The following is a 22,690-nucleotide window of genomic DNA, read 5'->3' on the forward strand; positions in this document are numbered from 1 at the left end:
GGAAATACAGCAGAAAAATTAAATTTTTCCCCTTTTGTTATTGTTTAACAACCTAATAATAATTTGTGTTTGATTGACAAATAGATGCCTGAATTACATTAAGTTAATTACTTTGTTAATAATAAAACTATTTAAGCCAAATATCTATTTTTAAAAAATGCCATAAAAATACAAAATTTTACATTTGCCTAAATATATTTTTTTAAAGTAGTTTAAGCGCTCAGGCTGCAGTAATTAGACGTTAGAGCTTCGTTTCGCCAGGTGGCGCCATGTTGTTGGCGCTTCAGGAGACAAGTGAGCGGGAGAGACCGACTGACAGGAGCTAAAACGACATGTTTTCGGTACTTTTATGGGGGGAAAAACCAATAAGGTGGTAAAAAAAGAAAAAAAGAAATTAGTGGTAAATGTTGAAACTGGTCCTGGGCAGCCAACGTGAACGATACTGCTAGCTGCAAGCTAACCTTAGCTTCTGCTCACAAAGTTGCCCAAAAAGAAAAAAAGCATAAACTTCAAATTTCGCTCAAGAAGGCTGACAAAGAATCTGGTGCTGTTTTGAAAAGGAGTTTTTCAAGGAGAAAGTAAGTTTTTTTCTGGGAGTTTAAGTGGTCTTGAGAGGACCAAGTGATCATGTTTCAGAGGAACTACCGCAACCTGGCCGTGGTGACACATGTGGTGAATGATGGTAAGTCTGACTCCTATTATTCTCTCGGCTTCGTTTAGCCCGGGTTTACATTACCGTCTAATCGCTTACACCTGCTTATGCTTCGTGTTTTAAACAGACATTGTGAATGATATTGCCTTAACATTGAAAATTTACAAAATAAATAAGCATGCTACCGAGGAGGAAGGTGTAGCTATTGTTTACCTGGTCAGAGAATTAAATGGTGTGATGCTAACGGAAGCCTTCAGGCTAATATTTTAAATGCATATGTTTTTATATTAATTAAATATATATTCAGTTGCAGTTTGGTTACTAAGAACCAGGATCGTCACGATTTGCGATAAAACACAGTTTGTACAGCTGACCCTATCCTAAAGTTTCTTTGAGCGAAATATTATCAAATTATACTCCTTTTTAAATCCTGATAGGCCATATTAAAGTGCACTGTTTGTACAAAAAAAAGCACCTCTGGACAATTCCAGAATAAAATATTAAGAGCTTATTATGACATTTTGTGATATTTCTGCTAGTATTAAACCGTGCTGGTTCACTGTCAGGGCTTATTGGGACATCATTATTGTTATTGCTTCCAGCTGCACCTTCCTGCATTGAAAGTGCTCCTGGTTTTATGCTTCAGTGGCACAAACAATAGAAGTGAGTCATTAATATAACCTGGGTTTTTTTTCTTACTTTTAAAAATCAGTCTTTTGTGCACATGTCACGGGAACTTTACAGTTATTTGGAGGATTACTGACAGCTGGTCAAAACAACATACTGAGATATGATTTGTGCAGCGCTGAAATTAGAATAAAAACTTCTGTAGGTTTAGGAAATGACACATCTAAATGAATCTTATGTGATTCTGTTTTTATCAAAGGTCTCAGTGTTACATGATGTTGAAATTATTATTTTCAAATTCAAACAATATAGTTTTTAGAAGTGTTGCTAAACGAGACAACCCCATTTTGTATACCCTTTGAAACCGCTGTAGTTTTTTTTAAAAATACATTTGCATACTGGCGCAGCTTTGAAAAAACAACAGACCGGCCCGTTGGCTAACTTAAAAGACAGCTGTCTGTGTTTTATCCCTCATCTTTGTGGAAATACAGAAGTTGGTGAGCCTTTTAAAGAGGTTCGTGTGTGATTTAAGTGGTCGGATATCCCACATCAAGCTTCGCGCTATAGGTTTTGCGCATATATACGCAAAAGTAAGTCGAAGCTAACGCTAGCAAAACCTGATTTGTACATTGTTTTTTTTTTTTTTTTTTTTTTACTTGACCATAATCCCACCGTAGTTTGTTTCAACTGTCCGCTCCCTTTTCTTGCCCCGGAAGAGAACCCAGTTGTGTTTCCGGCTTTGTCTTTTCGTTTGGGCTCGGCAGGGGAAGCTAAGCTAAGCTGCTAATTACGAGCCGACAGTCACGTCGGGGTCGCCTTTGTTTCCGCTGGTCCACTCGGAATGTTGGAGTTTCTCCGACAGCCTTGGCTTTGAGTGCCGTGAAACAAAGAAAAGAAACCACCACTAGTAGCATTGTTGTTTTTTGTTTTACTCTGGGTTGTGGCTGTTATCCAACACTATTGGAGAAATATGGCGGACGGCGGGCATTACTACAACGGTAAGAAGCCACGTTCACTGCAGGTTTAAACTTACTGCACTTTTAACGACCTTTCCACAGATCTTGGAGACTTTATGGTGAGGAGAGAGGTCAGAAGAACCGATTTCATGGTTCACGGAGGTAAAAATATGTCGAAGGCATCTCGGAGGTGTCATTTTGTGACACATGTTTACCCAGTACCACGCCATGAATATTTGTATTATTTCGCTGGTAAAATGAGTCCAGAGAGTTACTGCAGAGATCAACAAGACCAGGGCTTGTCTTGGATATTTAAAGGACTTTTTAAAATGTGCATAATTTGCAAAAGTGTAGGCTTAATTAAAATCTGCTACAGAGTGCGTATTTAAAATTGTAAGCTTCCTTTAATGTTTACATTGCAATCTGTAACAGTCATTTGAGCTCTTTTCAGTCTTATCTAGTCCATGTACAGTAGCTGATTTAATTTAACTCATAACCTATGCCTTTTGGGGGGTTATTATTGCTTGTATTTTGTAGCTGAGATGTGATATTTAGGTTGTGAGCTAACTTACTTTCTCCGTTACAGAGCATGATGACAGAACCGCACCACAGTTTCGCAACCGTAAAGGCAGAGGCCCTCACAAGGGTCGGTATGACAGGTCTCGCAGAGACCGCCAGCGTGGAAACCACTCAGGAGGGTTTGGAGGTCCTGGACCACGGTCGAGGCTTGAAGATACTGATGGAGATGTAACTATGAGTGATGGCTGTCAGGACAGCAGCTCCCAGAACAGATTGTAAGTGTAATAAGTTACACTTTCATTGAATGCATTTGCTAGAGTTTGTCTGATAAACTTCTCACAGTAATACTTTAGTCTAAGTAAACAATTAATGGCTTTAAACTGAAAAGAACATTTGCACAATGTATAATTTTCTTGTAAGGTGAGTAACACATAAACAGCAAGGTCTTAGGTGTTTGATGTGGATTTCATGTGAAGCTGTAGGAAAGGTGTTGCATCTTGAATAGCCCGCACAGGATGAGAAAGTAGAGCACCAGACCATTTTCACTTCTGTTCCTTTGCTGACATGAATAATACCACAGGAAAAGTGAACAGGACTGAAACGGTAAAAGTGAACTGAGAAAAAATAAGTGATTTTGTTAGTCAGCTAAAAATTATAACATGAAATTATTAAAATATCAGCTCGTGTCCTGCATCCAGTGTGACTTTTTTTTTCTAGTTTCCACATCTTGAATGAAAAACTGGTTGATGAAGGAGAATATTCCAGGTAATAAAAAGGGAGGCCACTGTAAAGCAGTGTTTTAATAAGTTTGCCTGTCTGTGTCTCATGCTCTGCCAGTACATGCGTGTGACTATTTCACAAACACTGGGGTAGGGTAATTATTTCTTTATTTATTTTAAGTCTACTAGGGGTGGCTGTAGCTCAGGTGGCAGAGCAGGTCAGCCACTAATCAGAAGGTCAGTGGTTCGATCCCAGGCTGCATCCTGGCTGCATGTCAAATATCCTTGGGCAAGATACTAACCCCATGTTTGCCTACTGGTGGTGGTCAGAGGGCCCGGTGGCGCCAGTGTCCGGCAGCCTCGCCTCTGTCAGTGCGCCCCAGGGCAGCTGTGGCTACAATGTAGCTTGCCATTGCCAGTGTGTGAATGTGTGTGTGAATGGGTGAATGACTGAATGTAGTGTAAAGCGCTTTGGGGTCCTATGGACTAGAAAAGCGCTATACAAATGCAGGCCATTACCATTACCATTACTACAATAAGAACTGCGAGTGTGAAAGCTGTGTTGGGCCTTGACAAAAGGTTAAAGCAACACTGAATGTAAGGAAAAATACAGAGCATTTATCCGTGTAATTTTGAAACCTGACTCCTGTCGACCTGATGCAAAGTCCTGTAAGGATTGTGGTTGGCACACTGGTGATTGCTTGTGCATATCATAACCACACTTGCTGCAGTCTACCCCTAAATGATGGAAATGGTTTTGAACTAGAATCAGAACACAAGTCAGAATGGCAAACAACGCAATTACAGAGGTTTTTATCAGGAATCTCCTTATTGCTATCTCGAGATATATGATTGATGAGTCACGTTGAGACCGACCTACTGGTACCTTTAGCCCTTCTGCTCTGCACACACCAGATTGCAAAAATCTAGATAGGCACAACAAACTGGTAGTTTATCAAAGCGCCTCACATGCCAGAATTGTGACTTAATCTTTGGCAGATGGCATGATTTGCAATGATGATAATAGATAAATAAACTGCTTGTACAAAGACAGAATACTGAGAAATAGAACTTAAAAATTGCGTTGATTCTTTTCCCTGTGTGGCCATATGCCTGAATATATACTGCCTTGTTGTGTTCTCCCTAGTAACCCATACGGAAGACCTTTTAGGAAATTAGATGGACGGTTTGACAGAGACAGGCGACAAGGCAAAGGTGGAGGCAGAGGTGGAGGGGGTGGTCCCTTCAGAGGAGGAGAACGAGGTGGCGGAGGAGGGAAAAACCAATCGGGCTGGTACAAAGTAACGGTGTGTATCATTACGGTCACCCCAGGAAGTCAAAGAAACCACTTTGTAATCTATAAAGAAATTATATTTTGTTTCTTGTATGTTTGGCAGATTCCACATGGAAGAAAATATGACAAGAAGTGGCTACTCCCAGCTCTCCAGAACATTTGTTCCGTTCCGTACCACCCTATACAGGTGAATTTAAGCACTTATAATTACTAGTTATAAACAGATTTAATACCTTTTTATATATTTCTTGAAGTAGCAAATGTATGAGTAAGCTTTTTTAAGTTTCTGTATGTTGTGTTCTGATAAAATAAATGATGTAATTCTTTGTGCCTATACAATTATTCAGAAAATATCTGCAGTACCCATGTAGTAAAATTTGTAAGGTAAGTCTAAGGCGATTTTAATTGTATTATCTTTTTCTTTCTTGTCTTGCCCTCTTTATCCAGTACCATGTGGACCATAACAGGGTCCATTTCTATGTGGATGACTCCTCTGTTGCCAGTGCTTTACACAAGTGTTCACATAAGATCACAGACACCGATGGTTATAAGGTATGTTGGTGTAATAATATCGATAGGTTTTTGTGTCATGTGTACTGTTCACGCCTATTGTACTCTGCTGTGCTGTTGCCTTAAGGTCACAGATCATTGGTGTGCTGCTACTGAGTGTTTATCCACCTACTTGAATGTGAAAACAAGATAATGAATAACCATTAATCAAACAATCTTAATCTTAAGTTATTGATTTGTCATTTTCCATCTGTGTTTCTTCAAGGTCGAAGTGCACGTCAACAAAAGTGCTCCACCGTCATTCCTCCTCTCTGACCTGAAGCCTGAACACCTGGAGCACCTGAAGGTAGGAAGCACCTGAGTGGGGGCAGTGATTGTGGCTAAAAGCCTCATAAGTAATGTTCAAAATGTCTTTGAGTTTCTCTAATCATTGTGAGAGTCTGTTGCTCAAACTAATGGTGTTCTAGTACTAAGTACACTGTTAAAGTGTCGTTCTTACATATATTAACTGTTTATTAGTGATGTTAATAGCACGTTCGTTTAAATGCAGTTTACCAGTTTAGGTCACAGAATTATAGAACCTCAAAGCAAAGCATTTTCATTTTAGTGATGCACATGTCATGAGTGAAAGTGAAAGTTTGTCGTGTCTCTAAGAAGTTGGAGACAGGCGGCCTTTAGCCTGCATTTTTAACCGATCGTCTCAACCTGACTCCCTGTCAAAAAATGCCAAGTATGGCGCTTGTCTTGTTTGTAGAGACATTTTTAGAATGAAATTGCAGAAAACAAAGTTGACTAAATACACATTTCACCCATTACTGCTAAATGTAGTAAGGCAGTATGATTTAAAATGACGACATCTCAGTTTCACAACCATAAAGGCAAAGCGCCCCAAACTAACCAAGCACAATGTTCAGGACTTTGTTATGATGAACTTAACATCAACAATAAAATGACTCACTGATGAGTGTACGCTATCCACTCAACACAACAAAAAGGAAGAAAGCACCACCTTCTGGTGTTTTTGGGAAATACATGTCAAATTCTCAAGCAAGCAGACCACTGAACTACCAATAGCTGCTATATTCTAGCCAAACCCTACTTATAATAACTGTAAATGTGTATTGTCCCAGTCAGGTGTTTTCAGAGTAAAGCTGCAACTATGGGGAGTGATTAGGAGCGTTAGTAGAACCTTAATAAAATATTTATAAATTTTTGAAATTTTTATATGACTGTACCATAAGTTTATTTGTGTTGTTATATTTGGACGCATTGAGCAAACGGGTAAAGTGGTGGCTGCTTCGCTGCATTCATTTTATTAAATTGGTAAACTCTTTTTGCATTTGATTCAACAGAAGTGATCTGACCTGAGTGGTGGAGAGAGTTCAGAGGAGAATTATTTTGCCATTGTGACCATTTGTGGTGTTTTGGAGGCTAATGTGTTGATTCTTGTTTTTATCTGACAGCAATGCATGGCAAAACGTTTCGATGCCTCCCAGCAAGCACTCGACTTGAACAACATTCGAACAGACCCAGGTGATTATACGCATCTTTTAAAAAAAATTTTTACATACATTTGCTACCAGGATCACACGGTTCATACTTATAAGTAAGTTTCTGACCAGCCTTACAGAAATGATGATTATTATTGTTATTACAATACTTGCATCTCTGCAAAATGGCGATTGAATGCCTGTTCTAAATGGCTTCCTGTGATGTTTTACACCAAGAGTCAAATCAATCCTCCTGTGAAACTGTACCTTGCAGAACTTTATTTACTGCCATGTAAAACAACACTTTAACATGTTTGTGTAGTGTTTTATTGCTAATTTTATCTTGCATGACAGACCTGGTGTCCCAAAACATTGAAGTGATCCTGAACAGGAAGACTAACATGGAAGCTGTCATCAAGATCATTGAAGAAAACATTCCTGAGGTAACATTAGTGCAGTGACAGAAGCACAGGCACTTCTATAATCTACTGTAGCTGCTATAAAGTAATGGAACACATTTAAGTGTGCTCATTATCATTTTGTGTCTCATTTTGCCAGCTGACGTCCTTAAACCTGAGTAACAACCGTATTCACAAACTGGATGAACTGGCTGAATTGGTTACCAAGGTGCCCAATTTGAAAACGCTCAATCTTTCCCAAAATGAGGTGAGACTGACTACTCAGTTTGTAGAAGTATAAACAGACATGACCTAGTGGTCCTTTGCACGTTGCGTGTGTATGTTTGTGCAATTTAAAAAATAAAATAAAAAAAAATCCTGATTCTGTGTGGTTCTCCAGCTAAAGTCTGATCGGGAGCTGGACAAGGTGAAAGGCCTGAAGCTGGTGGAGCTGTGGCTAACTCGAAACCCTCTGTGTGACGTCTTCAAGGACCAGGCCTCATACATTAGGTCAGTCAGCGATTCACGAGATTGAAAAAGTAATTCTTACAGAAATAATTCAGTGACTGTGTGTGGCTGTCTGAGTATGATGCAGGATGCTACAAAACAAGATCAGTTACCTGTGTTTGTGTTTAAGATGGCTGTAAAGTAACAAACCATTTTGCTCAGGAGTTGAGGATGAACGCTTGGACCAAGCAGAGCCAACTCATAAAAACTTTAACGACTTGTGTTTTCTGTGAGTGAAACACTGTAACTCGCAGATATTATCTTCTTTTTTTTTTTTTTTTTTAAGTTGAAGGAGACGTACCAGTTGACTTAAATACACCATAAGCTTTCTGATCTTGTCACTGTGTTGAGGAATATTAAAAATGCCCTAAATGGAAATGATAACTGATTAATATTTGTCATTTATGTACAGATTTACTTGCATACAGACTTTTAAATATCCATGCAGTTGTGCCTATACCTATACACTTGTAGTGACATACACAAGTATTCAGCTATGTGCTGTGCGTTAAATAATCAAGGATCTGTGGGTATTTAAATGTTTTGGGGTTTTTTTGTTGTTGTCGTTGCTTTTTTTGAGGGGGGGTGGGGTTTGAACGTGTTTTTCCCACTCAATGATTAACGTTTCTTTTTCGCACTGCAAACTAATCATTTCTTACTTTCAAAAGTTGCTGAGAGGACATCTGACCACAGTAAATTTGCACAGTGTTAAAATTTATTTTCCTTTCAGCTTGCTTAAACCCTCTGCAGTGTGAACAGCACTACTTCTTCTTTCTGACGGTTGTTCAGCTTCTCTGTGGCACTTCCTTTCAAGCTTTGGTCTCATCTTTGTGTGTTGTCACTCTAGGCGGCGCTCTGCCTAGTATTCCCCTGCTGACATTGTGGTTACTTATCCCATAAGCTGCTGTAAAAATACTGTCACACTGCAGATGATAAGAAGCATGCTAATTTAAAAAACAAAACAAAAACTGCAACAAAAAGCAAAAAAAAGTGAGCATTTCACATCTGATTTATTTCAAAAACAGGGATCCATAATGAGATTTTGAGCAGTACTGTAAAAGTGTAGACTCTCTGTTGGAGAGTGGGCAAGCCATTTTCATCTCGACAAATTTTGGATGAAACAAAGAAAATTTCCACAGCCAGTGTGTCCCCTCCCCTCATAGCACCCCTGCCCACTTGGCCCCCGTATCAGGCGAGTATGGAAGGCTGGATAGCCCATGACGGGTAAGATCCCACCTCGAAACCCTGGGACAACCTAAGGCAGGCACAGTCACGATTACTCGGCCTCAGTCCCTGTGAGCTCAGACTCACTGATGAGATGAAGTGAAGAAGACGGGACTTCAAGGGTAAAGCCGCTGGGATGAGGCGGAGGGGGAAATGTCATTATCAATGACCAGTGATGAGCCAAAGAGAGAAAACACTCCCACTAAGTCTGATCTCTTTTGCCTAAAATGGGCCTCTGATTGTCTGTGAATGAAGTGGAGAGTTTGGCAAATATCCCTGACAAAACGTCTGAAGAAAATATGTTCTGAACTGGAAATCAGTTCAGAAAAAACCCCAACATGAAAACACTTCCTCTTCCAGTTTCTGATGGCTGTGACCAGTACGAAAAAGCTCAATTATTATTAGATGATTATCACTCTACGTCATGATTACGCCTCTTTAACCAGAGGTTTGGTCCCAAATTTTACTTGAAAAAAAAAAAAGCTTAGAGAAAGTTTATTTACTCTTCAGAGTGAGAAAGTTAGCTGGTAAATTTCGTACTTTAGCAGCAGGGGATGGGTACAGAATGAGCGGCGGGACTGCTAGGCTAAGCTCTCTTAGAGACCTGCTGTCGTTGCCGTTCGGCTCTCTTCTCAGGTCTGCTTTAATTGCTGATAATCGTGGGCACAGACGCTGATGAAAATCACCCAAATGATGAATAGTGACTGTCTTCTGAATGTTAGGCTACTTGTGCTAGTATGTCACTGAACTGTACTTCACCTGTTTTGTTTTCTTGGTGACGTAGACTCATCTGTTCCCCAACATCTTGGCCAGAGATTTTGTAACCACCTCTCTCCCAGCAATGCATAATCTCTTTATTTTAATACTTCAGAATGAATGTGTTTGCTGGATCCTGGTGTGGTCTCGTAAATCATGGGACTTTGCATGTTAGTATGTGTGCGCTCCTAGAAAAGTGTGCTTGTGTTGCTGCTCCATGTCAGATCTGTGTATGTCACCAAAATGGGGGAGAGGGTGAGTATACCAGCTGGTAAGTACACTTCAGTGCGGGAAACTTCAAAAGAGCACAGCAAAAAATATGAGAAGGACGAAAACGCTAAGTTGATTTGTGGATTTCCTTGTACACACAGAAGATTAAATCCTTTGTGACACTGGTTGTAATGAAACATTTTAATTTCATCCTCAAAGTGTAGTGTCCTAAAAATTCAACTGAAAGGCACAAAATGACATTAAGTGGATCAGCAGGTGTGACTGTCAGTTATACCCACAGTAATGAACATTATTTGTGTGTGTATGGGTATGGATTGTGACGATAACGTTCCTGCTCTTGGTTTTTGTTCCCATACCAGTGCTGTGCGCCAGAGGTTTCCCCGGCTTCTCAGACTGGTAGGTTCCCACATTTATATCTCAAAATTCACTATCTTTGAAGTCATTCTCCTTTATTTAGTTGTTCTTTTACCTAAAGATGCTATAAAATCCTTTTGAATATTCCAATAAATGTCATGTTCTGAAGAATCTGTTGGTGTTCTTGATTTCTATTGTTTTTGGCCAAAATGGGAAAAATGATCAGAGTAGTTTTGTTTCATGTGTTCCCTGGGAAACCCTAAAATGGTCATTATCTTTCATATGATACGCACATCTCCATATTTTAGTTTTTGTATTGCTTTATTGATGTTAAACCAAACTTTTACGATAATTTTGTGTGTTTCACTTCAGGATGGTCATGACCTCCCTCCACCGATTGGATTTGATGTGGAAACGCCCACCACTATTCCCCCCTGCAAGGTTAGCTGAATGTATAGTTTTACTCACTGATATTCAGCATTGTGTCTATATTACTGTTAACTGAATTAGTTTAATCTGCGTTGTACAAATGTTTTCCTGTGTGACTTTCCAGGGCAGCTGTTTTGGCTCCGATGAGATCAAGGCGCACATCCTTCGGTTCTTGCAACAGTAAGTTTCTCCTTTTCCTTTTTTAGTAATGAGGAAAACCCTGAAATTTTTTTAGAGTTGGTGCACTGATAATGTGCCCACTGAACAATTAATGTTTTTATTTGTTAATTTTAATTAGCTTTTAAGGAAATAATTTTTTGGGGAAAAGGACAAACACAGAAACTAACTTCATGGCTTGTGACTGTGTTGCAGGTACTACAGTATCTATGATTCGGGGGATAGACAGCCGCTCCTGGATGCCTATCATGATGGAGCATCATTATCAATCACAACACCTTACTCCACCCAGAACCCCTCCAGGTGAGGACACAAGCACATTTGTAGATAACTTACTACTCTGATTAATATATTTTGGGTGTTTTCATCAACAAAGCAGAATTAAGCTTTTCATTGACAAGATGTTTGCATGGGTTGCTCTTTCTGTGTCCTCCCCTAACATTGAGTCTGTTTGTCCCTCTGCTGTTTAGGAGCAGTCTGGGAGAGTATTACAAAGACAGTCGAAACCTGAAGAGAGTCAAAGACTCCAGTGAGTATCTTTCACTGTCTAAATTGAGGTTGTCGGGATTTGAGACGTCTCCTCATGTTTTCCCTCTCGAAATTTTGACTTCTTTAGCGATACGCTTTCGACTGCTGAAGCATACACGACTGAACGTGGTGGCTTTCCTCAACGAGCTACCAAAGACTCAGCACGACATCGCCTCCTTTACGATTGATGTGAACACCTACACGGTGGGTTTTCATTCTGTCATCCACCTTGACGTTTTCCTCTGAAGCAATTTATTGTTCTAATTCTCTCAAAACATGTTTTCCGTTTACAGAATACACTACTGTCATTCACAGTGAGTGGAGTCTTTAAAGAAGGTGAGCTGTTTTAGTCAGAGTTTTAGAATTGGTCCTGAACAAAGGGGCATACCTGTTGATTTCTTTACTAATTTGTCTGTCTGTTGTCTGTTTCAGTTGTTGTTGATGGGAAATCGCGAGAATCCACAATGGCCTTCTCTCGAGTTTTCATCACAGTCCCAGCAGGAAATTCTGGGTGAGTTTTACTGAGCTCCCGGCGGTTTATATGATCTTCCTGTGGTGCATAACGAAGTGTTTGTTTATTGTTATGCTTCAGTCTGCGTCTTGAGACCAGTCTGCAACAACTTGGCACCCACCAATCACTAGAGAAAAATGTGTATTTCATGAAATTGGTAACACGCTGTGTTAGAGTCAGAGAGTCATAACGGTCAAGTTAAATATATCAAACATATTACATGCGTGCGTCTCCTGCTAGAGCCTGACAGCAGACTGTATTGCAGATGAACCTAATCAGAAATTGTACCAACAAACAAAAAGGACGTTTAGCTTCTCCTGTGTATAACAGAAACATCCAGATATCCTTATGTTTTCTGTGTGTGGTTCTTTTGTGACAGGTTGTGCATTGTCAACGACCAGCTTTTCATTCGAATGGCCACAACAGAGGAGATCCGCCGAGCCTTCGTGGCTCCTGCCCCGACTCCATCTTCCAGCCCTGTCCCCACCCTCACTGCACAGCAGCAAGAGATGCTCACAGCTTTCTCACAGAAGTCTGGCATGAACCTGGAGTGGTCACAGAAGTGCGTTTTGTTTCCTGCACATATCTTTTTGTGGTCTTGTGTATGATTGTGTATTTAAACATCTAAACATACATCTTTAACAGGTGTCTACAAGACAATGAATGGGACTTCAGCAGAGCAGCGCAGATCTTTACTCAGTTGAAGGTAACTTAAATTGTATAATAATAATGATAATTGTTCTGTCTATAAATCAACATAGAAACACTATTGTGAGGCCATGGCTTTGAAATATCTCCTTTTGTTTTCTCTTTCCAGGCTGAAGGAAAGATTCCTGACGTAGCTTTCATAAAATAAAGAGTGGAATCAAATATCTGTGAAATAAACTAAAGCGCAGTTACTTTTATTTATGGCTTTTGTTCTTTTATTCGCTCACTTTTGTTTAATTATGAATGAAGTAGATCAAGTCTACTTGTGTTAACTGTTTTAACAGCCAAATGTCATTCTGCTACTGTTTTTGGTTATTGTAACCTTAGTTTTTGGTCATTTGTATAGATATCACTACACAGTTTTTATAGGAATAAAGACATATGGCCATTGGTCCATTGTATTCATGTGCTCATCTTGATTTTGTTTGTTTATGTTTAACAATAAAATATATTTTGTCACAACTGATAAATTTTCTTCAAGGTTACATTAGAAAAGAGTGGAAAAGTGAGGGGGAAATGCCCAATAATTTGACTACATTTCAGTTTACAGCAAAAATGTCAAAATATTTTAAATAACTGAGAAACGGTGACTTATTGAAAGATGTAAAATTGTTAAGTTTCATTGGGGTAAAAAAATAGATCAATGGTGCTGCTCATGGATGACTTCTTTTATCAGAAAGTTTTATCCAAGCAAATATAAATGTGTGGGAAAAGTTGACATAAAAAATATAGTATGGAACTTTTTACAGTGCTGCTTTAGTTCCTACATCTTTATGGCTGTCCAGATTGAAGTTTGGGCTAATTTAAATTAATTATTTTTCTTGTATATCAGAGACAGCTCGGGTTGAGCAGTTTGGAGACAGAGTAGTCTGATGTGGGAGCATGTGAAATGGAGGGAGAGCAGATGGTTTAGACAAAGTGTTATTGAAGGGAGCAGCTGAGGGAAGCTGGCCTTAAGTTTGTATTTGCTTTAGGGTGGTAGATTTAATATATGCTGTACATTTGCCTTACCTATGATACTAAGACTTGTGATGTTTATTATATTAAATATAGTTAAGATAAAACCACAAAGTTTTATAAAAAAATAAGTTTGGAGTTACAGAACTCTTGTTAGATACAACCAGTTTAATTAACCAAAACAAATTTTAAGGTTAAAGAACAAGTGAAAACGATCTGCAAGAAAAATAAATGGAGACAATCGGGGAGAACGCACAAATGATCTTTTTTTCAATTTTATTATTTTTTACATACAAAGGTACACACTGAAGCGGAATTTAAAAAATATCACATTTTATAAAAGGATAAGATTTGTGATTTCTGATCGTCCATATCGCCTTGCCTTCCATACAGTTATATGTAAATGTTCAAAACTCTGGAAGAAAAAATATAAAATCAGTGTTTTACAATAAAAACGCTGACCTTCTAAAAATGGCGCCTGGATAGATACGTTCCTTTTCCGGTTTTTGTCTACGTCAGTGTGACGAGTTACGCACGGACGTTCCATCAGTTGGCGAATGATAACAATAAACAACCCCGAAACAAGGGATACGCGAAGAGGACTTATCGCTGCGATTCGACACAAAGCTGGCGAAAATATGAGTTGAGACGGATACCGTCAGCTGGAGTAAAGTCTCGAAAAGTATCGTGGGAGCTTCTTGGGTCCTGACACAAAGGATTTTGTAGTTTTTGTGTAGGGAGAACTAGAGTTACGGTATACCCCTTCCTTAGCCCCTTGTAGCTAGCTGTGGCTCATTCCTTGTTTTTGCACACTTTGTTTTAGTCTGTTATGCAGTTTCCAGGGGACTGTACTCGCACTCGTTCTCCTCCACCACCTCTTCGCTCCCTCTCCCCGCTCTCTCTGGCCCTATGTCTCGCTGGTTTTTCCCCTGGTCGGGCTCAATCAAGAAGCGGGCCTGTCGGTACCTTTTACAGCACTACCTCGGTCACTTTTTGCAGGAGCGATTGAGCCTCGATCAGCTGGGCTTGGACTTGTACAACGGCAGCGGTGTCATCAAGGATATCAACCTCGATGTTTGGGTGAGTTTTTAACCGTGAGGAGAAGGTGATCTTGGCACGCGAGCAGCAGCCATCAAGTGTTTTTGTCGGACTCGTGCTCCCTCGACTATTTCGCAACTGCGCTTGAATTCAACAACAATCTCCAGCGTCGGGCTCCCAGCCTAGGTCACATTTCTTCGAGGAAATCCACTCTCAGGAAACGCACCACTAGCTCACGAGTTTAGGTTTACCTCTGTCTGCATTCAGCATAAATATATATGCCCATGGTACACTAACTATGCACTTCCTCAGCTTTATATGACACCCAGAGTGATGAGGCAAATGTGAAACCGCATATTTCAATTTTTTCTTTTACTTTTACTTCTTAGCAGCTGCTTACTAACTGCCTCCTCTTTACAACAGGCGGTCAATGAGCTTTTGGAGTCCCTGGGGGCCCCTCTGGAGATAGTAGATGGCTTTGTGAGCAGCATAACGGTGACCATCCCTTGGCAGGCTCTCTTGACTGATCACTGCACCTTAGAGGTTTCTGGTCTTCAGATAACATGCCGACCCAAGTACCGGACCAGTAAGTTCGCTTAAAGTATATGTTCTTTTCATTGAGACACCGAACACGCCTCAGCCAGCAACTCATGTTCTTATCATTTCTTAACGTGCAAACCCAGTTTGACAAAATCAGTATAATTATTAAGATTGCATCATTTATCTTCAAGGACACTGCAGAAGATGTAAACAGGATAAGAAAACATTCATTTGGTACTATTTATGTGAACAAGGACTGCAATAATTCTGCCATATACTTTCATATGTTTGAGTCTGACAGATATTAAACTAATGATGCTAATTTGTGAATCCTTTCAGGTCCACATCTAGCTCAGGCTAAATCTTGTCTCATATGTGTAACTTAGACATCATCTCACTAAAAAAAAAGAAATTAAAAGAATGGTAAATAGCCAATGCTGAAATAGCTAAAGTACAGAAATCACTCAGTGCTCCCTCTTTTGCCATCAGGTGGGGGCTGGGACTCGCAAGGTTGGTCGTCCAGCATGACCTCCAGCATGCAGCTGGCTCAGGAGTGCCTAAAGGACCCCCCTGAGGCTTCAGAGGAGCCCCCTGCCCCACTGGAGGGACTTGAGATGTTTGCACAGACTATTGAGACGGGTGAGTGAAAGCAGTTTGTCTGCATGCAGATTGTCACTTGTCTAAATGTGATAGTTGGCGTGCAGACAAAAGAACTTCCACAGCAACGGAGGAAAAGTCAAGCGTTCTCAAGAACTCCCACAAACCATCACAGTTATGATCACTTTGAAGTACAGTACTTTCCATCCATTCCCCAGGAAACCTCTTCCCCCAAGAAACCAAAGTGATAAAAACGTACAAATAAAAATATAAAGTCATAAAATTATATTTACTTTATTGACCTAATTTATCTGCTCTTTTTTGCTTTGAGTGTTTCATGTGTTACATGTATTTAAAGTCACACTCGTTTCTCTCATCACCCTTATCTCCCCTGTTGTCACTGTGTGTGTGAGAGGGGCATCAAACAAAACCGAGTGCAGTAAGGTGGGGATTAGTCTTTGTTGCAGACACAGACAGGTGCAGACACCACTGACCAGTGCTTATTCCTGTAATAGTCCTCTGAAGGGCGCATGCGTAGTTGGGTTGAGTCCATAAAAAAGGCAGGCATGCAGATTTTTTGCATGAAGCGTCTCGCTCATTGTCTGTTGATACACTTAACGCAACCCAGACACAAGTTGACCCTAGCACACTTGCAGATGAAGAAACAGTGACACATATCACCCGAGGCCAGACGGGGAGAAATTAAGGTAGGTTGACTGCAACTTACAATAAGCTGTACTTCATGTGTACCAGATACTGTGTGTATCAGATGGTTCGGTGACCAACATAAACACACAGAGGGATGAACTTTAACGCTCACTTTGTTTCAAAACACATAACACTTATTGATACTCTCATATTTTATTTTGCATGGAAAAGAACCATAAAACTAGCCAAAGTTCTTGTTGTTGTTTTGTATTGTTTTCTGTAAGAAAGAGGGAAATCATCATTGCTGGCCTCATGGTGGTGTTGACATGTCTCAGCTTTGACATTTCAACGAATTATAGTTTAAACTATGTATTTTTAACCATTTATGATCTATCTCCCCGATTATCCCTCCACCTCATTCCAAATAGAAAGCCATCTCTGTGACAGCCTTCTTCTGTATATTATCATTACTCAGTTACTCCTGGCTGTTACCCATCATCCCACGGTTCATTTCCTACTTTGGGGGTTGAAAGGGGCTTTTGTTCATCTTTACCAAACCTCCTGATGTTACCTAAATCAGAGGCTCCTCAGCGATGTAGATGTTTCTTTGGAAAAAGAAAAGAAAAAGAAAACAGGATTCTGGAGGTTTACATAAATATAATATAGGGCATGCTACAGGTCAACAGTTTCACTGCACACTTGTTCTATCTATTCTGGGCGGCCCATCCCTGCTAAGTGACGTCCTCTGGCTTCCTGCAGACTGGACTCAGGAGATTATATTATTGTGAGAGATGGGGAATCTGTTCATTTGCATCCAGCATGCTTATAGGTTTGTGTAACTAATGAGAAAAAAAAAATATTGGGTAAATTTGAAATGGAACAGATTTAAAAACCTGTGATCTGCTCACAGTTGGCCACCTTAATTTACAATTTCTCCACATTGGTGCGGTTCTTTTTTATGTTTATTTAGTTGTTTGTTCATGTAGTTACCCTTTACTCCATTACTGATAAGTATTCTTTTGGCCTATAGTACTGTCCAAAAGGCCAGTGAGCCACGCCTCATTTTTTATTCTGTGAGGAAAGTGAGATGCTAGTTGCTACTATTTATTGAAACACGTCCAAACATATGTGAAAATAAAGTATATAAGGAAAATACATTAATAATTAGTTTGAAAGTTAATATTAGGTTTGAACACCTTCTTCATCACACCCTGAACTCTCTCAGGCAAGCTTTCTGATAATTTCTTTAAGTAATCTTCAGGAATAGTTGTCTAGGGTTCTTAAAGGACATTCAAAGTGATTCTTTGGCTGGCTTTTTGCTCTGTTCTCTCTTAAGACGACCCCACACTGCTTCAATAATGTTGAGGTCGATGCTCTAGGGCAGGGGTCTCGAACTCCAGGCCTCAAGGATACCGTCAGCTATCTAAAACCTGTCCTGCAGGTTTTAGATAGCACCCTGGGTCAACACACCTGAATCAAATTATTAGTTCATTTCCAGGCCTCTGGAGAACTTCAAGACATGTTGAGGAGGTCATTTAGCCATTTAAATCAGCTGTGTTGGATCAAGGACACATCTAAAACCTGCAGGATACCGGCCCTCGAGGCCTGGAGTTCAAGACCCTTGCTCATTGATTATATTTGATGGGGGGGGGGGTTCTATCCAGGTATGCCGTTACTACATGGTCAGTATGTTTGGCATCACTGTCATGATGAAAAATCAAGCTATTGCCAATCAGATGCGTTCCAGATAGTATTGCATGGTGAATGAAAATCTCACAGTACTTTTCTGAATTCAAAATTTCATCAATTCTGAAAAGATCTCCAACACCACCAGCTCAAATGCACCCCAAACCATGACTCTCAACTGTGATGGCGATAAACCACGGGTGGGGAACTCCAGGCCTCAAGGGCTGGTGTCCTACAGGTTTTAGATGCGTCCTTGATCCAACACGGCTGATTTAAATGGCTAAATTACCTCTTCAACATGTCTTGAAGTTCTCCAGAGGCCTGGTAATGAACTAATCATTTGATTCAGGGGTGTTGACCTAGGCCCTTGAGGCATGGAGTTCCCCACCCCTGCTGTAAACATTTACATTAGTACCGCTCTCCTGATCTCTTCCGGATATACTGACAGTGAATTGAAAATTACTCTGTAAGACTCGTTACTGATTCTAGTGACAGTCAAGTTCTTGTGTTGTTCAAAATTATGTGCTTTTGAAGCAGGCTGCTAGTAACAAGCATTTAGAAGGCCTGGAGAACTATTGCTCAAGACCACTTTAATAATTAGAGGAAATTCTGGCTCCTTGGAAGCATAGACATTAAAGGTGGCTCAAGACCATTACTCTGTTTTTTAATTTATTTTTTTATAATTGAACAACACTTCATACATATACATATAGTGTTACACAGTACAAGTGAGTTGTTTGACATTTATAATGTGCTATCAAACAGCATTAATGTTTGGTCATGGATTTTTTTTTTTTTTTTTTAATTTCACAGTAACTTTACAGTGCCCCCATTATACTTCTACTTCTTTTTCATAATCTACTTTACTGTTACAATGGTGACTGCTCATATTAAATATGATTGATGTTTCAGATAAGGAGGCTGTTGTTTGCACAGGTAATTCTTTCTCTGTTTGATCAGTTTCAGGCAGTACTTTCTGTTCCTTACTTGGCTCTTGGCTTTGATGCCAATGAGAGGTCATATCCTTAATATTGTCATCTTGGGCACACAGCTCTGTAATTCCACCAAGCTGCTCTTCAAATCTTTTGCTTCCAAAACTTTTAATTTCCTTACAGGAAAACATGTCAGTTCAACTTTGTTACACTTCACATTTTTCCATGGTTGTTCATGCCCCATCTGAATTGGCTTTATTCCCCACCACTGGGGCCTCCACCATAGTTTGATATCCACTGTTTTAAAGGGAGGTGAATTAGAGCCTCTTGTTTACAACGGTTAGCTCTGACTTTGACAAATCAGAATTTACCTTCATTCAGCTTTGATTAAGCAGATGTGCTTCAGGGAGACAGTAGAGACACTGTTAATGTACATATTAGATCCCACCATTCAGAGCAAAGCAGAACTCATGTAAGAGATCGGTGCTAATGAATCTTTGCATATCTGTTTTGTCGTCTGTTTTTCAGTCCTTCGTCGCATTAAAGTCACCTTTCTAGACACTATCGTCCGCATCGAGCACCAGCCCTTGGACCTGGAAACAGGCGTTGCCTTAGAAGTGCACATTAAAAGGTGAGTTCCTGCTTCCTTTTTCCTAACGGAATATGAGCTGCAAACAGGAAAAACTAGACCTGGTTTTCACTGAAGGTTATTTTACATACTTACAGTTACAGCCTCATTGATACTACAGTTAGAGTAGTAACAACATTTCCAGTAGTAATGGAAACACTTTTAAACACATAAATGTATAACTTGTGCTTCAGTAGTTCACCTGACAGTAACTTTACTTGCCTTTTAGAGTCACATTGTCTTCATTCAGTGTATTAAAGGGAGCAATATGTGTTTGTGTGTTTATTTTTCTACATTTACGTTCACTAGAAATTCCTGAAATTTGCAAATGAAATAATAGTAGGCTTACTTGGAATTGATGCTTAAGTGGAAAATTAAGCCGTAGCTATGCTGTAGCTGCAAACCCCTCTGAAACCCTACGTTGTAACCTGGCGTGCACTTTGATGTGTGTCGGTACAACACAGCCGGTGTGATTGGTCTGTTCAGTACTGTTGATACCTCCTGTGCACTTCTGGCGACTTTTTCCCTAGATTTGCATTTATCAGTGACAGAATAATAATCATAGCACCAGTTTAAGGACTCAAAAATGTCAGCAATTTCACAGAAGGTGATAGCTGAAACGGTCAGAATGGATGTGGAGGAATGAACAAGCAAAACTTGACGGACAAAACTGACCACAACAAAGAGCGTATGCCCAGGCACATGAAAGACTGGGACACAACCACAAGGTTATTAACACATAGTGCACCAGCACAAGGATAAGTGGTGGCAACAGCGTCGGCCGCTTCCAGAGTTACGTCGTAGGTTCTACAAAGATTCCCCACAGAAGTCAGAAATCAGGCCCTATGATCGTAATCCGCAGCTTCAAGAAAGCTCCAAATGTGTTCACCAATAGTGTCATATTTTAACCTTCTATCTAACTGTAACATTACCAGTATTCGGCTGAACAGTGGCTACAGATAACTGCAGCCTGTGCTTGAGGTGTTGTCAATAATAGAGTGTCTGTGACCGTGACATTCATTGATGACTATGGACACTAATGAGTCACTGATGCTGCGTATGAAACACCAGAATTATATATAGAGAGAGCTGTTCCTAATAGTTTGATGTATTCGTGCTGCATTGTTGACATAACATTGGAACCATTTCCAACTGCAGTAGTCAAGCATGGTTAAATAAAATGCACTAAACCTAGTTTAAAGCATAAAATACTCTTTCTGTTTTATTATTACAAATGACCCCCAATTTTTTATTTTCAGATAGATCTTATAACTTTAAAAAATCCTTAATCCAAGCCTAAGAAGACAGGAGAGGATGTAAGTTGTCATAATCAAGAAAGTGTTTTTAGCTCTCAGGCTACTTTTAGGCTGGCTGGACTTTAAATGGGATAAATCACAGTACTTTTTAAATTTCCAAAAGTTGAATCTGTTCATCTGGACGTAGCGTTTTTGTGGGAGAAACGTTTCGTCACTCATCCAAGTGACTTCTTCAGTCTCGACAACGCTACGTCCAGATGAATAGATTCAACTTTTGGAGATTTACTTTCCTGGATGATTGAGAATGCATCAGGATACTTTTTAAATTATTTAAACTATAGTTGCTAATATTTTTTTGACAATCGCAAGTTATTATCTGAAAAGGAAGGTAAAGATTACTTTAAATAGACTTGGATTACAGTATGCTCATTTTTTTTAAACCTCAATGCCCTGCACACGTCTTTCTGTGTCCCTCATATGTCACGACGTTATTGGCATTTTGCTGTGAGACTGATGACTCTCTGTTGTCCTGGCATATTGACAAAGCTGCACAGGTTGAGTTTTGCTGATCTGTGATCAGAGGCCACAAGGGCAGAACTGATTCAGGTCAAGTGAGGCATGTTACACATGCAGTGTTTGTTAAACAGGAGCTTCTGCTTCAGCTGTCCTGGTGCTGAAGGCACTGATCGTGTAAGTGTGTATTTCTGGTCAGAATATTACGTTGGTTATCAGCATACCATTAATTACACGACTGGTGTTTTGTCACATTGAAACCAGTTTGCAAGTGTAATGTCTTCCTCTGTTTCCACCGTTATTTTCTTCTCACTTAAATTTGCTGTTAGCAATAAATGGTGTACATTTCTGATTTTGCCATGTTGTTCCAGGCTGGAGTATTTCGACGAGGCAGTGCGCGATCCAGCCAGCCAGACTGCCGTGCCTGTCGACATCCACCAGCCACCCGCCTTCCTGCACAAGATCCTCCAGCTGAGCGCTGTTCAGCTGTTCTATGATAGCAATGGCATAGTACAGGTGATGGAGACCACGCTGCCTCAGATTTCTGTATCTTTTCTATTTTATTTTCTTTATTTCTTTTACCTTTAGATTTTTTTTTTTGCAACATTTTTAGTTTTCATTTGGAATACAAGTAATCAGACTAACAAATGTGGACAGCTTTGGGGACACGTTGCAGATATGACACAGACATGATCTGCTGATGTTTAAACTGAGACTATAAGATCAGTTCAGACAATCTGACTGGAGAAAGTCTGCAGCTTTTTAAAAATGTCTGACTTCAGAAGGATACTTTTTAGGTTACAGCTTTACAAACAGGATGATTTGTCTTTTCTTATGTGAAGTGTTGTCAGAAAATAATGTATTAAAGTACAACTTCCATAATAATGGTATGTGATACCTAGGGAGGACAAAGTGGTGTGGATCTGCTTTTTCTTTAGAACTGAATTATAATTTACAAGTGGCATTATGTGAAGAAGAAAATGTTCCTGACTTTCATCTCTGTCTTCATTTGACAGGGTACTCCTGAGGAGGAACACACAGATTCAGCCATGGCTAGTGAGGGAGAGGAAGGTGAAGGCGACGATGATAAGAAGGAGGAGGAAGAGGAGAAGGCCAAGCCACAAGTTGCCCCTCTATCTCAGCCGCTCCTTATAGGAAGCTCCTCCGGTTTCATTGAGACCACCGTCAAGATCAAACAAAACGACATGCTGCCCGGACCAAAGGTGCACGAAGCTCTCTCATGCACACCAAGAAATGCAAAAACACAACTACTGTCTCAGGCTGACTTCTCTCTCTTTTCTTTCT

The 22,690-nt window shown here is 39.9% G+C and overlaps 2 protein-coding genes across 2 annotated transcripts in view; both read left to right on the forward strand.

The window, feature by feature from the left end:
• The first annotated feature begins 2,033 nt into the window (after positions 1-2,033).
• On the forward strand, positions 2,034-12,811 carry nxf1a (nuclear RNA export factor 1a). Its single transcript, XM_085372307.1, has 21 exons — positions 2,034-2,277; positions 2,822-3,029; positions 4,621-4,780; positions 4,871-4,954; positions 5,215-5,319; positions 5,543-5,623; positions 6,741-6,810; positions 7,122-7,210; positions 7,326-7,433; positions 7,566-7,675; positions 10,243-10,279; positions 10,610-10,678; positions 10,791-10,846; positions 11,039-11,146; positions 11,314-11,372; positions 11,460-11,575; positions 11,665-11,707; positions 11,804-11,882; positions 12,262-12,444; positions 12,528-12,588; positions 12,700-12,811. The coding sequence occupies exons 1-21, from the start codon at positions 2,250-2,252 to the stop codon at positions 12,736-12,738; spliced, it is 1,893 nt and encodes a 630-aa protein (XP_085228433.1). The 5' UTR covers positions 2,034-2,249; the 3' UTR covers positions 12,739-12,811.
• A 1,301-nt stretch (positions 12,812-14,112) lies between these two features.
• Positions 14,113-22,690, forward strand: part of atg2a (autophagy related 2A) — a 28,533-nt gene continuing 19,955 nt past the window's right edge. Inside the window, exons 1-6 of the mRNA XM_085363027.1 lie at positions 14,113-14,627; positions 15,009-15,171; positions 15,615-15,764; positions 19,517-19,619; positions 21,757-21,901; positions 22,402-22,608. Coding sequence (XP_085219153.1) covers positions 14,457-14,627; positions 15,009-15,171; positions 15,615-15,764; positions 19,517-19,619; positions 21,757-21,901; positions 22,402-22,608 — 939 coding nt within the window. The 5' untranslated portion in view covers positions 14,113-14,456. The remainder of the gene's footprint in view (positions 14,628-15,008; positions 15,172-15,614; positions 15,765-19,516; positions 19,620-21,756; positions 21,902-22,401; positions 22,609-22,690) is intronic.

This window comes from Diplotaxodon limnothrissa, linkage group LG2, assembly GCF_057381915.1.
Source record: "Diplotaxodon limnothrissa isolate DT_005_m linkage group LG2, D_limnothrissa_male_GT1.1, whole genome shotgun sequence".
NCBI classification, from domain to species: Eukaryota; Metazoa; Chordata; class Actinopteri; order Cichliformes; family Cichlidae; genus Diplotaxodon; species Diplotaxodon limnothrissa.